This window comes from Podospora anserina, chromosome 6 (assembly GCF_000226545.1).
Source record: "Podospora anserina S mat+ genomic DNA chromosome 6, supercontig 2".
Classification (NCBI taxonomy): domain Eukaryota; kingdom Fungi; phylum Ascomycota; class Sordariomycetes; order Sordariales; family Podosporaceae; genus Podospora; species Podospora anserina.
The window spans coordinates 2,019,891-2,034,373 of record NW_001914857.1 but is presented as its reverse complement, the minus strand read 5'-3'; the positions used below and the strand labels follow the sequence as shown (position 1 = coordinate 2,034,373).

The 14,483-nt window shown below is 49.5% G+C and overlaps 2 protein-coding genes across 2 annotated transcripts; both read right to left on the bottom strand.

Moving 5' to 3' along the window:
• Positions 1–4,506: 4,506 nt before the first annotated feature.
• PODANS_6_850 (uncharacterized protein) lies at positions 4,507–5,306 on the bottom strand (the record flags this gene model as incomplete). The annotated part of the gene is made up of 2 exons (XM_001910387.1): positions 4,507–5,062; positions 5,119–5,306. 2 exons carry the CDS (start codon positions 5,304–5,306, stop codon positions 4,507–4,509), a joined length of 744 nt encoding a protein of 247 aa, XP_001910422.1.
• Positions 5,307–12,742: 7,436 nt separating this feature from the next.
• PODANS_6_860 (uncharacterized protein) lies at positions 12,743–14,307 on the bottom strand (the record flags this gene model as incomplete). The annotated part of the gene is made up of 4 exons (XM_001910386.1): positions 12,743–12,763; positions 12,823–13,457; positions 13,514–13,929; positions 13,997–14,307. 4 exons carry the CDS (start codon positions 14,305–14,307, stop codon positions 12,743–12,745), a joined length of 1,383 nt encoding a protein of 460 aa, XP_001910421.1.
• Between the last annotated feature and the right edge of the window lie 176 nt (positions 14,308–14,483).

The following is a 14,483-nucleotide window of genomic DNA, read 5'->3' as shown; positions in this document are numbered from 1 at the left end:
CAGAAGAGCTGAAGACGAACTGGAATGGGCCCAGAGAGCAGAGAGGTTCCCAAGGAAGAGTATCTTAAATTGAACATGACGAGTTCTACCATGGCCGAACGGGAGGCGGAATGGTAGTCAACGGGACTGCCTTTGATAGACGGAGGAGATGAGCGCCATCATGGCGGGGACCTTTCCCTTTTTTTTCTCTTTTTTCTTTTTTTTTTTGGTTATTTTGTGTATTTATGGCATGAGAACAGCTGGCTGTTTGGAGCGAACCTAGTAAAGGGTTGTATTTTTGGGGGACAGCTGTGTGGATGGCCTGGTGCTAGCATCTGTGGATGTGAAAGCAGACTGCGTTTTTGGCTTGATTGTCTTCATTTTTTTTGGCCGATAGTATTGGGAGAATCCTTTGGCAACTCTATTGAGTTCAAATTGGCGTTGTTAACAGAGGGATTGTTATGTGTCTGGCTTCAATGTGATGTAATCTTTATGGCTCGGAAGCAGCATTTCTCTGTTCGCAATACAGTCTTCAACGACACACATACTTCAGCAGCTCTCTCCTCTACCTCTTAAAAAATCTCTTCAAGTTGCTAAGTTTTCTCCGTACCCATGGTTAGGGCTAACTAATTTAACGATAATGGGGAGCTGATTTTATTAGGCTGATTATACAGCGTAGCACTTAGCCAGACTTGTCTATATATCAACCTGGTCAGAGCTGATAAAAGCCCTACTCTCAAAGAAAGAAAGCGAAAAAGAACTATAAATTAAACAGAACATGAACAACTTAACAGCTCACTCACATTGACACTTGATAACAACATTACCCATCAAACTAAGCCATAAAAACACCAAAATGACTTGACCCCCAGATCTCGTTAATATCAGTATCAAGAGCTTGTGACCTGTTTGGTGCATGGTAACTGATGTTTCAAGGCGTCCCTCTGCTTGACCACTGCGCTATTCCACCCCTTCTCCAGCCCTCTCCAGGATGAAAGCTTTGGCCGGTTTAGAGCTCATTGCATGTGGGAAGCGCTACCCCAGGATCGTGTATCCGAGTTGCTCTCGCAGCGAATTCCTCCCAGACTGCAAGTTGCACTTGATAGAATTCGCTATCGCATTACCTGGACTTGTGTGTTCGTGTTGGCTCCTCAACTTAATTTCCTTGCTATCGATTGCTGTCGCAGATTCCAACTCCTGCCAGGCAACGATATTTGTAGCCAAGGTACCCAGCTAGACGGGCAACTAATACACCCCGTGCTACACAGAGACTTTTACTTGGCGGTGGCTTCAAGTTTGTGCAACGCGGAGGAATGTTCCTGGAATTCTGCGTAGGAGGTTGTGGCTGTCTGTTGGTGCGGTGTGAGGCAGAGGAATATCTGTTATTCCAACAGAAGATTGTGGCGGCGGCACAATGGTTCTTTCCTGTGTTACAGAACATTCCATACTAATTGGCCTATGAGATACCAGCCTCTATATACGTAAGTGCTTAGGGCCGGGTTACGCCGATTGGATTAGACTACACGATTCAAGCTCATGTTGGCTGTGCCTTTCTCAAACTTAGGAAGGTCACTGTTTGTTCGGCGAGACCCGAAGTTCGGCGGACGAATGTAGAGGTATTATCTGTATCAGTAATCTTCAATGGCTGGTGAAACAGACTATAGGATGCAGTTGGTTTGCCTCAGGGTCTGGCGTCAAGCCTCATACGATATAATGAAGCAGCTTGGTGATGTCCGAATCCCGGAGCCCGCAGATATCTTGATGTAATGTTATCGGGACTTCCGCCTACATCTGTAGTCTCTTAGGGCCGAGACACTCCTGTGAAACCGACTTCACTATATGATTGGCTTTGCCTTTCATAGTCAATACGATACACAAAACAGAAAGCGACAATGTTTGTTGGACGAGGCTCGGGTAGTCTGATATGGCTGAAGGCGTTGAAGGACGCCATCACTAATCATGTTCCCGGAACCTCGGCCTGAGATACGAACGTAGGACCTCATACGTCAGCTAGCATTTTCCATTTTTATAAACTCTTCGGCCCGTAACCATCCGACAGCTACATCGGTTACACTGTTCGTTTTCTAACCCATGACATCACCTTCTTTCAGGCACACTTTCACATCCACCATTATGCACATATGAACTACAATCGAACCCCCCAGTTGATAAAACGTACCCCCAGTATCACCGAGTCAGACGTAACCCCCCGGATCAGGCGTAGCGTGAGTCCCTCCGCGCCGTCCTCGTGTAACCACCCCCATCCCCCCTTTGCCAGATCACGACATATGCTGTCAAGGCTACATCCCGCCTGCGCGGGGCCTGTGTTACTGTACTGACCAGGCACATATTCATTCCCGTCTCAACTCCGGAAGTTAGTATACCATGCCAAGGCCCCTTCAACCTTACCTTTGAAGCGCGAGGTTCTTCGTGTCCTTTTCCTCAGCTGAAATAAAACTCACTCACGAGCAACAACCAGAAGAGGAAAGTGCCAACCCTCTATCCCGCCCAAGCGTCCATAACCAACTGTGATATCGATTCAGCGGAGCAAAAAGAACTGTTCAAGTTGAAGGCACCTAACGTTAACGAGGCAACCAAGAATAAACTCCGAAGCCACACGGGAGTTTGTTTCAAAAGAATGCAAGCGCACAGGCCATATCAAAGAGTAACCTTACCCAGCATGGTTAATCTCCACCGGGGGTTCTCTCATGATTGCCAAGGCGGAATGCTGCCTGGTGTCCATCACATCATTGATAACATGAAAAGGCGTATTATCTCTCCCTCAAAATGAAATCTGCCTACTTCCGATATTACCGTCGTGACTGATTCAGAAAATTGGGTAGCAATCTTGCATCACTGAGTCGCGAAAGCTTGATGGTGGTGTCCACCAAGCCTGTGGAATAAAACGTGGGGCGCTGCACAACGCCAAAGTGGAAATAAAAAAAAAATCCCGAATAATGTTGGTGGACTCCGTACCTGCGCCCGGACGGGCCAGGCAGCAGCTTTTCGTGAAATGGGGACGGGGTTGGGGGATGTATCCAGTAAGGGTCTCTTGGAGGGGCTAGGGCTAGTCCACCCCTGATGCATTCGCTCCATATCTCTCCGATTGCATATCGGATCTGATTAAAACAACGACAATGACACTTGCGCTTATATGACGGGAGTGACTTACCGGTCAAAGAAGGTAAAGTTGTATTTCGAGATCCTGGAATTAAATGTCTGAGTCACCCGGGCTGGTACCTCAGGTTGTTCTCAAACTGTGTGGGGTACGAAGTATACGCCTATTTTAGGGCGGGGGGACGCCGGTGACATATCGGAATTAAGGAGGGACCGCTATCTTTCCCGTCGCGGGGGTACTACAAGTCCAAGAAGGCTATGCGCGCGCGTGTCTACAATCACGATAGTAGCATTTACGAAAACCCAGTTTTTCTCGGGTTACACAGCGCAAATTAGTACAGAGAGGCTTGGAGATGCCAGAACCAACAAGCAAAATACAACCACAAATCACCTTCCCTCCCCCCTCTTTTTGCCATCAAAGCCACGAGGCCTTTCAGAAACACACACCGGCATTGGCTCAAACTTCAAAAATGGACTTAAGCGGTCATGCAAGGTTCTTATCGCTTGGGAATGGGGAAAGAATTCCACAGAGAAACCAAGCCCAGCCCCTACAAAGAAACAAAAAAGCTTGTTTTTTTTGGTCCACCGCCCGTCAAAGAAACAAATCAAGCCGGGTCTATTGGCTTGGTCGGCTGAGTATGTGGGAACCAGTATGGGGTATAAGCACTACGAACCTTAAATCCTACCTCTTGGGAGCCCATTTATCGGACGATGGTCAAGGGGCCGGTTGCACAGCCACAGCTGTTCCTACAAGCTGGTTGAAACATTGTTTAGCCATGAAGCAGCCCGTTCGTGATGGATTCACCCTAAAGCAAGCAAACAAAAAGAGGACCGGAGTGCTTCGGACGGATCTCGGTACGCCTTGCCGAGCAAGATCCGCATGAATCAAGGAGTCTTCTTTTATTTTCGAGATGGTTGAACAACGCTAGGCATCCAGATTTTGTCAGAGAGCTGAAGCTATGTCCTGTTGGGACCAGATATTGCGAGGCGCAAGGCCTTGGCTCACGGGTAGCTGAGCCGGGGCCGCCTCATGTTGTTCCCGATGGCCACTCGGTCGGGAGTTGGGATTGGGGGAAGGGTGTCCCTGATTGGAAGGTCAAACCAGCCTGTGATCGAGCCTGGCGAGGGCTGGCCAGCCAAAGACTTGCAGCCATACTTGTTCAAACATCAGACGAGGCCTCCAGAAGGTGATACAAGATTCGATGATGCATGATGAGTAATCATAATCGATGCACCACTGTCACGTCTATATGTGTCTATCCGCTGCAAGCAAAAAACGCCCGTGTAAGTCCAAACCAATCAAATCCATGGGTATCCAATTACTCCTCCAGTCCACCAAATGAAAGATGAGATGCCTCCAAATCATGTCCTACCGTTGTCCCATATGCGTGCATTAAGTTTAAGGAAGAACTATTGCTGAAAAAAGGAAATCGACGATGCGCCCCCATCTGCGGGTTGCACCTCGTCGTCAAAATATTCGGGTAGAAAGCCACCTTGCGTGGTCGTAGATGCATTGCTCGGGTCACATGCCGTAGCTATAGGCGTATTGCGAGGAAGTGTCGTATGCGGAAGTGGTTGCATACGAAGAGGTTGACCCGTAGTCGGAGGTTGCAGTGTATGCATATCCTGTTGGCTCAGGAGAAGGAGTGTGATAGATGAGGTCCTCGACAGGTTCTGTGGTTGATATATTAGTTGATGGTCATGTGTGAAGAACGGTAGATTTTGCCTACCCTGAAGCTCTGCCAGCTCCCCTTCCTTCAGGGTCCCTTTCTTCTGATGCCGCTTCTCAAACCGAGCAATATCCTTGGGATCTACTGGTCTCCCGCGAAGAATGAAGCGTGTCTGCTTGGATGGGTCCTGGGCCTCCCGCTCACGCATGATCTGAAGCATGGCCATGTACTCGGATGCCTTGATGTACTTGGTATCAAGGTTCCACTTCTTCAACTGAGTCTTGTACTGCTTCTCACTAATATCAAACATGTCAGTTCAACGTCTTGGTGTTGGGGAGAGGTGGAAGCTTACGTTGCTTTGAAGTTGTATGTCATCTGCATCTCGGTCATGACATCCTTGAGCTTCATCGTGTTGTAGAGATGTGCAATGATGTCTCGGTATGGTTCCCAGTCCTCTGCTCGGGAAGGTCGAAAGGCAGACGGCTCAGCATGTTGCTGGTCATGCTGGCCCTGGAGTGGCATGTGGTAGTATCCAGACATGTTGATGTTGATGTTGATGTTGATGTTGATGTGAAGCTATTAAAAACTGGAAGTGGGTGTTGGGCTGTTGATGATCATGATCCAAAAGGTGGGAATAGCTGCTGTTTAAATTATTTTCAGATGGCAACCATCTCCAAGTAGTGTGTATCCATGTCCACAGTGACAAGTGAGTGGCATGGCATGCTGCGGAGCCTTGCAATACGTGCCGCCAGGCAGAACAGGGGTACCGTAGGGGGGCTCAGAATCCAAGTAGAGTCCAAGGTGTACCGCAGGCAATGCCGGACCCGGAGGTGTTCCGGGAGAGAAAGTGTCTCGCCGGCCGTGCCCCATAACTTTGAGTTACGAACCCACTTGAAATTTCATGAGTGAGAAGGTGGAGTCACTAGACTCGCCTTCAAAGCGGGATGACTCCAGCCAGGCATAGGGGCCACAGCGTCACTGGAATTGGCGTGCACAAGGCCCTTGCAGGGTACAAGTGATGCCCCCTCCGTGCGGAACAGAAGCAGGAGCCAACTGACGTGACGACAAGAGAACGTAAGAGACAAAAAAAAAAGCCAGAAGGTTTACCTGTGCTTGTCTCAAGGCAGCATCGCCGCTTGGCGCAGCGTTGAAGGCATCTCGGAAACTTGAACATCGCCAGTCTGGATGCTGTGGTGGTGTGGTGTTCTTTTTGCCTCGTCGGCGACCTCTTGATCGAACGATTGAGTCCATGACGATTGGCGGCTCATATCCCCTAGTGTATCCCAATGATCCCCACCGATCTCCAAGGCGGATTTGAAGCTTGATTCGCGCATTCGGTTGTGGTTGTTCTCTGAAGGATTTGGAGAACCAATGCCGTGGTGTTCGTTGGGCGTGCTTGGTCAGCTCCAAATATCCATTCCGACGTAGGTTTTCAACATGCCGCTGCCATGCTGCTTGAACCTGACAGGGACAGCACTGGCGTCGTTGCATTGCTGGGTCGTGGACTTGCAGGGGCGCAAATGCACACTTATCCCAATTGGATGCGTGGCGCCTGTCTGTGGCGGAGGATTGCAGCGGCTGCGGATGGTCTAAGGGGCCCGAAAACGTGGTCGATAGATTTGTTGGAGGATGGATTCAAAGATGAGATGTGTTTTCTTTGGAAGTGAGGACAGACGCGATGGACACACAGGGTGTCGTCCCGGTGGGCCGTTTGAATAGTACAGGGGCAGGAAGGACATAATACGGGGCACTTGCCTGAGGATGCCTGGCGCATTTTGGACTACGCAAGCGCTAGCGAAATTTTTTGGTAGGCACGCCAGGCACGCCAGGCACCAAAAGTCTTGACTCTCCTCAAACCCAGCATCGTCCACCACGATGACGCACGCACCACCACTTCGTGATGATGGTCGAGTCAACGCATCACGAGACCGCTCCCGTGTCCCGGTAAGGGAGGTTGTTTATGCAGGCCGCCGATATATCTCACACCACGGTATCAACTTGAGCAGTCCCCTGCGGCACAGCTGACAACCACCATCATCGCGCCCCAAGATGCCAGTACTACTCAGCCCTATTGCCGCATCGATGGATTCTTCGTTGGTTTCTTGTTCAGTCGCATGGAATTTGTGTCTTCTTTGTTTGTTTTGTTCACCACCATGAAAGGATCACGGCAAGGCCACGGAAACGCCTCTACGCCATGCTTTCCTCCTATTTCCGTCTGATTACCTATCACATTTCGTTGTAGGTGTTGGAATTGTTGGGGAAATCATCATGAACACATACTGATGGTCTTCTAGTGTTCTTCAAGTCGGTATTTCCACCACGGAGAACACCACATGCGCGGCCCTTATGTCAACCAACAACCCCCAACCTTGCAAAATTTGCTGCGTTTAGATACGTAGTGGGAACAACCAAGAGTGACTCTTCCAGGCCGTCGCTCCCAGTAGCATCACGTACCTGAGGCCGATGACTTGTCCGGATAATTATGGAAGAACCAACGATACTTGGACCTCGAATTTGATGAAGCATTCTTTCAGCTAAGTCGCTGTCTACGGTAATCTCCGTCATACTGACACAACCCATACCAACCATATCTAACACAGATTCAATGCACTCGTCATGGGACCCAGTGTTTTGAAGACCCCCTAGACCAAGTCTAATGATTCAACAACATAGAAATTGTCTCGAACATCATCAGCTACAGAGATCCAACACAGGGTCGTACCGCTTGTACAGAGGCCGCGAACACACTTCAGGCATCAGAATTATTACTGGCTGTCACCATCAGCCAAGGCCGCGGCATCACGCTTTGTGAGCTTTTGTTGACGTATACACGTCCATGCACATAGAGACAGTCTCTGGAGTTGCTTTCTAGGACTACCGACTAACCCCTCTGGCCTTCAACTGCGACCAAGCTTTAAATGTCTGATTATGTCAACTTCGCACTTACATGCGGCGCTGTTGATTCCGAGCTGTTCAACTTTAAACCAACAACCTCTTGGCGGGACAGTTGGGTTAAGATTCAACCATACAGAGTTCGTCGTCAACGAATTAAGAAGTCTATCAACGACCATTCCACGCGTCTGCGATCACCTAGTCCCTATTGCCGTTCCATCTCCGGTCTCATGCAACGTTGTCTAGCTATCCATTCCCCGGGCCGCCTAAATGCCGTTGGATACCGCCTGCTTACCTGCATCAGGGCCCTGCACCATCTCGAGGGCTACCTATGCTCAGAGCCTGGTGGTGTTCGGCCTGTATGCTCTTGCACCCCAACAAGCCGGAGCCCACTCTGGGAACGACACGTTCATTTCACACCCGCCATAACGTCCCTTGGCATCATTGGACGACGGCTAAGCAGAGGACTTTTGTCCAACATGATACAAGTACCTAATCCAGCACACCGGTAGCTTAAGCCCGATGCTGACAACCACATGGTCTTAACCCCGTTCTGGTCTACTGCAGGGCTTGCTTACGTGTCGCAAACAGGCGCCTGGAGCCATGAAGTTGGGAATCAGATATCGTGATGTCCGGCAGATGTGCTGTTGGGTGAAGACGGGGATCCTAAGTGGGCATCGACACGCTATGCTCAATGGAGACAAAAGGATGGTGGCTTTGCACTTTGGGCGCCCCCACTTCCCGTTCGACTATCACCATTTTCATCGGGCACTAATCGCGTTTTAGCTTGACATGTCTTAATAACCTCGCCGATAAAGTAATAAAGTTGCCGGACTGGCAAACTAGACAGGGACCGCGGCTCGCGGCTCGCTGTTGTCACGTCTCGGTACGCCGTATTTCGCATTGTGACCGGTATACATCCAAGAGACTACGACTCTACGATAAGACGTCAGTTGCAGATGTGCATTCTGCTCCCCTGAGCCCCCGCAACATTAACATCACTCTCCACATAGCACACAAGTACCCTGAGTAGCTGCATATGTGGTCGAACCCAACCACCAAATGCGACAGGCCTTTCGTGGCGGTTTCAAATCATCGTCGCAGGAAAGCCATCCCGTTAATTCCACTCTGCAAGGTTCCGCTTTTGCTGGGCCATGCTCGGCTGTTTTCTAGTTCATATTCTACGTTGTTCGGCAGAGACATTGTGGGGGATCGTCAACGCCTTTCAGGGAAAATTAGCAGGGCCCAGAATCCATCAAGAGCTGCTTGCAAATGGCTGATCAAATAAATTCTTTCATTTGGCATATTCCGTTTCAAGATCAACACTCCGATCGGCGGTGAAGTCATACTCAACCACTTACCCCAGTTTTGCCATGCCGGTCTGACGTATGTCTTCCCTGGTGTTTGATATCACATGCCTCAGCACCTAGAGATGATGTTCAAACCCTCTCCATCTCACAAGCCCGACTTTTGACCGAGCATCATTTTCAATACCTAGCCTTCCCCTATTTGACGACTTGATGCAATGCTCACGTCAAAGACGAACAATTACCCACACACCGGGTATCCTATGTACTCAAAGAAAGAAATAACATGCTAAAATGAGGACCAAACACTACTACCTGACTAAATGGCACTAGTATACCAACCCAAACGTTGTCACACCAATGCCGAGCCATAAAACCACCACTCGAATCCTGTACGATGTATACGAGTACGGCAGAACCACCTTGTTGTGCAACCCCCCATACTTGACTCGTGGCATTCTGCCTTGCCCTTTTCTAGCGCGACTCGGGAACATTTATCTCATTTTACTTTTCAAGCCGAAAAAGCCAATGGTGTGTGTCGACTGTGGTTGATGGTTTGCTCGCTAACGGTTCCCCAGCCCCGATTAACCGCTGTTGCTCAGCCACAACCGTCTAGAACAAAAGAAGAAGCACACGAGTAAGCCAGCAGGGCCGAGAAGGAAGCTACTGCAACCTTGACAGGGCCGAAAACATCCCGAGAGGAAGTAGATTCCCGTGTTTCACCTTTCTTTCTCCAAATCTGTTTCTTGCCGGACGAAAGTACCTACTTCCACCAACGCCATGCTCAAAAGGGGGATATGATTCGAGGGGTGGCTTGTGTAACCATTGCTACTTGGAGAATACGAACAAGCGCCGTGGAGGACGAATCACGGAATTATTTGGTGAGCACGTAAGCAGGGCCTTGCAGATGAACAGTGAGGAGAATTTTTACAGTCTACCCAACTGCATTTTGGTTTCACAAACTTTGATCCTACCACTCAGATTCCTTTCTTACGAAGCTCGTACTGGACATAACTACATGCCTATCTAAGTTGACCGAGAAGATATAAATACTATCACGAGAATACCACAAAACCATCATGAACATCGTCGACCATTCAATCTTCGTCGTATACCTCACCACAGCTGAGGCTGAACATGCCATGCTTGACTTCCAACGTCATCAGGCCGAGTGAAACGCTGACTCCAGTCTTCATGAGTGGCTGTTGAAGACCACAGCTCGTTCGTATTGCAAACCTGACTTGGAATCGTGAGAATGAATGCTATATTGCCTGTGCAAGTAGCACACACCTCGAAATGGTGCCATATAGGCGCGCGCGGACCATAGCATGTCGTATGTAGGCCAATCACCTGAAACACGAGAAACAGCCTCGGAATAGTACCCCTTTGAGCCAAAATGGGCGCAGTCTTCTGCTTTATATCGAAAAATTACCATGTTCTTCTCCAGAGGATGTCTAACTCGTCTAGTAATTATACCTGATCAACACTACATCAAAAGACACTTCACAAATGATGATGGTGTTAAATCCATAGTTGTTATTGTCCGGACCTATTTCAACATTTCCTGTATTGCGCAGGCCACAGATCAGTGAATACCAAGCAAACGATCACTCACTGGAAACTTTAACCGTTTTCATCAACCCATAAGAAAGCTTAACTTTATTGCTGCTATTGTAAAGAACTTGGGATTGTCGTCGGGGTCAGGTTGTTTTGAAATACGAATACTATACTCTGTATTGTTGTAGATTTTCCACCTGATATCCATTGATTTGAGGAAACGTAGGTAGCCATGCTACAGACTAGGTACCTGGGCACGATGACTTGGAATATGTAATCCAAATTAAACATTCCACTGTGTATCGCGAGGGAAACCCCCATTAACACCTGCAGACATGTAATAAACATACAAAACCCCATGAAGGATCCAACAAGCTAGTACAGCCCTTGTCCCATATTCAGACCAAATCTCATCCCCAGCTTCTACTATTCATTTACCCGTCCGCAACCCGCCCATCAATCACTCCCGCCCAACTCTGTATTTACTATCAACGCGGATACGCCACCAGGTCATATTTTCCCTCGATCTGTATAGGTATCTCACCCCGTATCGCTCAACCCTGCAAGCCAGCAGCCCGTGGTGTTCCCCAACCAAGCTATTTCTGCGCTCATCCCCTCCGTCCGGTCCTCGACCCCATACTCCCCCCCAGCGGGCGTTATTTACCATTCACCATGCGGACTGGATGGTCTAGTAGGACAGGCGCCAGTGGGCGCTCCATGTCGGAGGTCCATGGAGCTTCACTCCTCCTATTTATCGGCTTCGCACAGCACCTACCTATTGGCTTGCTTGAGGACTGATGTGTACATCCGTGGGCCCATCTGCTGAGTTGGCACGCGCTCGGTAATAGTTGGTCTCTGCTTTATGCATCCCACCTGAAGCCAGCGGCTTCTCCTAACCCGAGATTTGCTTGTTATCCGCGGTGGAGGTGAAATGATACCAGGGCTGGTCGCTGGGATGAGATGATAGCTGAGGAATTGGAGGGGGCATACTGACGGGGAAGGAGGGGAGAGTTGGTGGTGGTGTTTTGTTCAATTTGCTGCGCGGTATCTGGTGAGCTGGGTGAGCCGGGTAGTCGGGTGAGCGGGATATGTCGGACTGGTCGACTCAGCCATGGTGAAGGTAATAAAAGGGGCAGAGTGATGGAGGAACGAGGTGTTGATGGGTGAGAGTTTCAGGGAGTGTAGAGACAAAGAGAGAATAAGCTGCAAGATATTGTCTGTCGACTGTTAGGCCCAGGAAAAGACTCGTAGTATCGGGGAGAAGACTTTCAGTATTGGGAAAAGAACTGAGAGGATGAATGGATAGACTTTATGTGTCTTGGTAAAGACTATATCTGTCGAGGAGAGGACTGAGAATACTGAGGAATATCCGTTAAATCTCAACTTGCTCAAAATCATCCAAGACAGCCAGACGACATCACCTATCTTATGTTATCCTATAGCGACTCTTACCTTGACTATTCCTCTTCTCCTCCTCCTCTTCAACCATCCATACAATCCAAAACCCTAACTTACCAGTCCCTTGAACAATTACCTCCCATTATTCATAATATTTGTTATCAACGTACCCATGATCATAAGAGCTCCGTTGACCGCCAGGAATTCATCATTCTTCAGCCCCCTTAAAAGCTTTACATCAACAGAAGAAGTGGACAGACTGCCCCTGTCAAACCCCCATCGCACAGCCATACCAGAACCAAGCCTGTGTTATAGTAAGACAGCCCCAGCCGTTTTCGTTAAAAGATACCTTAGGTTGTTGATAACCCTCTTGACCATTATGGAGGCCTATTAACTATCTTTAAAAGCTTCCTTTCAAGCAGTAGAACCCCAGAGTGACCAGCCTCGACAAAATAACGCGAGCATCCCAGGTCGAGTACAAACTGGAACAGATCCCCGTCAGGCATCCTACAAGAGCCAGCTGTATCATATCGAACCAAGGCTGCAGTGGCTTCGAATGAAGCAAACCTGAACTCACCTGTCGAGTCAAAGCCCAACCATACAAACACCACAAGGAACAAGAAAATCACAAAGACACACAAGATTGGTTCATCATAAACCGTGTCGCTTTGCTGAATAGTATTACGCAACGACCGGCTTCCGCCACTTCTTCTATGATACCGCGGCACATGCAAATCTACCATGCGCCCCCAGCCATCCAGTGCCATTGCCATTTCCCAGCCCCATCCTCCGCTTGAATACAAAGCCAGACCGAAAACAAGATTACGCATAAAAGTTGACCGTCTGAAAGGAACGTTAGTAATGTGGCCGAAAACCGAGGTGCCGGGCAAGGGGGTACTCACGTCTTTCTTCTTGGACTGTACTTCAGCAATGGCATCGACATAGTGCTCATGCCCAATCTTGTTCTTCCCCATCCGCAGGGCAATCATGCCAGCCTCAACACAAACAGCCTTGAGCATGGCACCACCAAACTCGTCTGTGCTGCGCGCCAGTTCGCCCCAGTTGACGTTCTCATCCACCTTCATCTTGCGGGAGTGGATCTTGAGAATCTGAGCCCGGGCCTCCTCGTTGGGATACGGGAACTCAATCTTGCGATCAAGACGGCCGGAACGCAGCAGCGCAGGGTCGAGGACATCCACTCTGTTTGTGGCGGCGATGACCTTGATGCGGTCGTCCGAGGCGAAGCCATCCAGCTGATTGAGAAGCTCCAACATGGTTCTTTGGACTTCACGGTCACCACTCTTCTCACTGTCGAAACGCTTGGTACCAATGGCATCCAACTCGTCAATGAAGATAATCGCAGGGGCCTTCTCCTTCGCCAGAGCGAAGCAATCTCTCACAAGCTTGGCACCATCACCAATGAACATCTGCACCAATTGGGGACCGGCAAGCTTGAGGAAAGTGGCATCAGTCTGCGCAGCGCACGCTCTGGCCAAGAGCGTCTTGCCGGTACCTGGAGGGCCATACATCAAGCATCCTGAGTAATAGGTCAGCATACCTGATACAACATCCCTAGAATACAGCTGAACATACCCTTTGGAGCCTTGATACCAATCTTCTTGAACCTCTCAGCCTCCTTCATCGGCCAGACAATAGCCTCGATGATCTCATCGATCTGCTTGTCCAAACCACCAACATCGCTGTACTTCTCCGTGGGCTTCTCGTCAACCTCCATCGCCTTGACTCTGCTGTCATACTCAGCCGGCAGAGTGTCCAAAATAAGATACGAGTCCTTATTCACACCGATAAGATCGGCAGGCTGCAGCTTGTCCGGGTCGACGAGACCGATGAGGGGTAGGAAGATCGTTTGCCTAGTCGATGTCTTGATCACGGCCGATTTACCAACGCGGATAGCATCCAGGTCGATGTTGGCGCCCTCTTCGGATGATTCGGCGGTGGGGTCGAGGTCTAAGAGCTCAACGACATTGCCAACAAGATAGGGCAGTTGTCTATGGCGCAAAGCCGTGTCAGCGATGCACTACCGAGGAGGGAGCATGATCTATTGCCATTCCCTACCTGTTGTTGTCAATCTTCTCCTTGTTCTCCTTGATCTTCTCCAGCATAGTCTGCTTCTCGTGCGTTAACCGCTGGTACTCGCTTCTCATGATTCTGGCGTCGTTGTCGAGAAGTCGGCGGCGAGTGTTGATGTCCTCTGTGGCAAGAGCCAGAATCTCCTCGTCCAGCACATCCTCCTCGGGCTCGGCATCCTTCATCTCGGCATCGCCATCCCCTTGTCTCTTGCTCTTGTCGTCCTTCTTCTCGTCCTTCTTTTTGTCGTCGTCATCGCGGCGGCTGGTCAGACCAGCAAGGTCCTCGAGAGTAGACATGGTGCTGGGTAGCGACTGAGGTGGGGTGTTGATGAGAATGCGGATGAAATGGAGTAATCCAAAGTTTGAAGAGATGCGCAGCAGAGATGCAGAGTTTCGCGGTCAAGCTCCGAGTCGGTAGAAGCTTCGTTGTCTGGGTGGTGATGGGGGTTGTTGTTGGTGGTTTTCGGAAATGG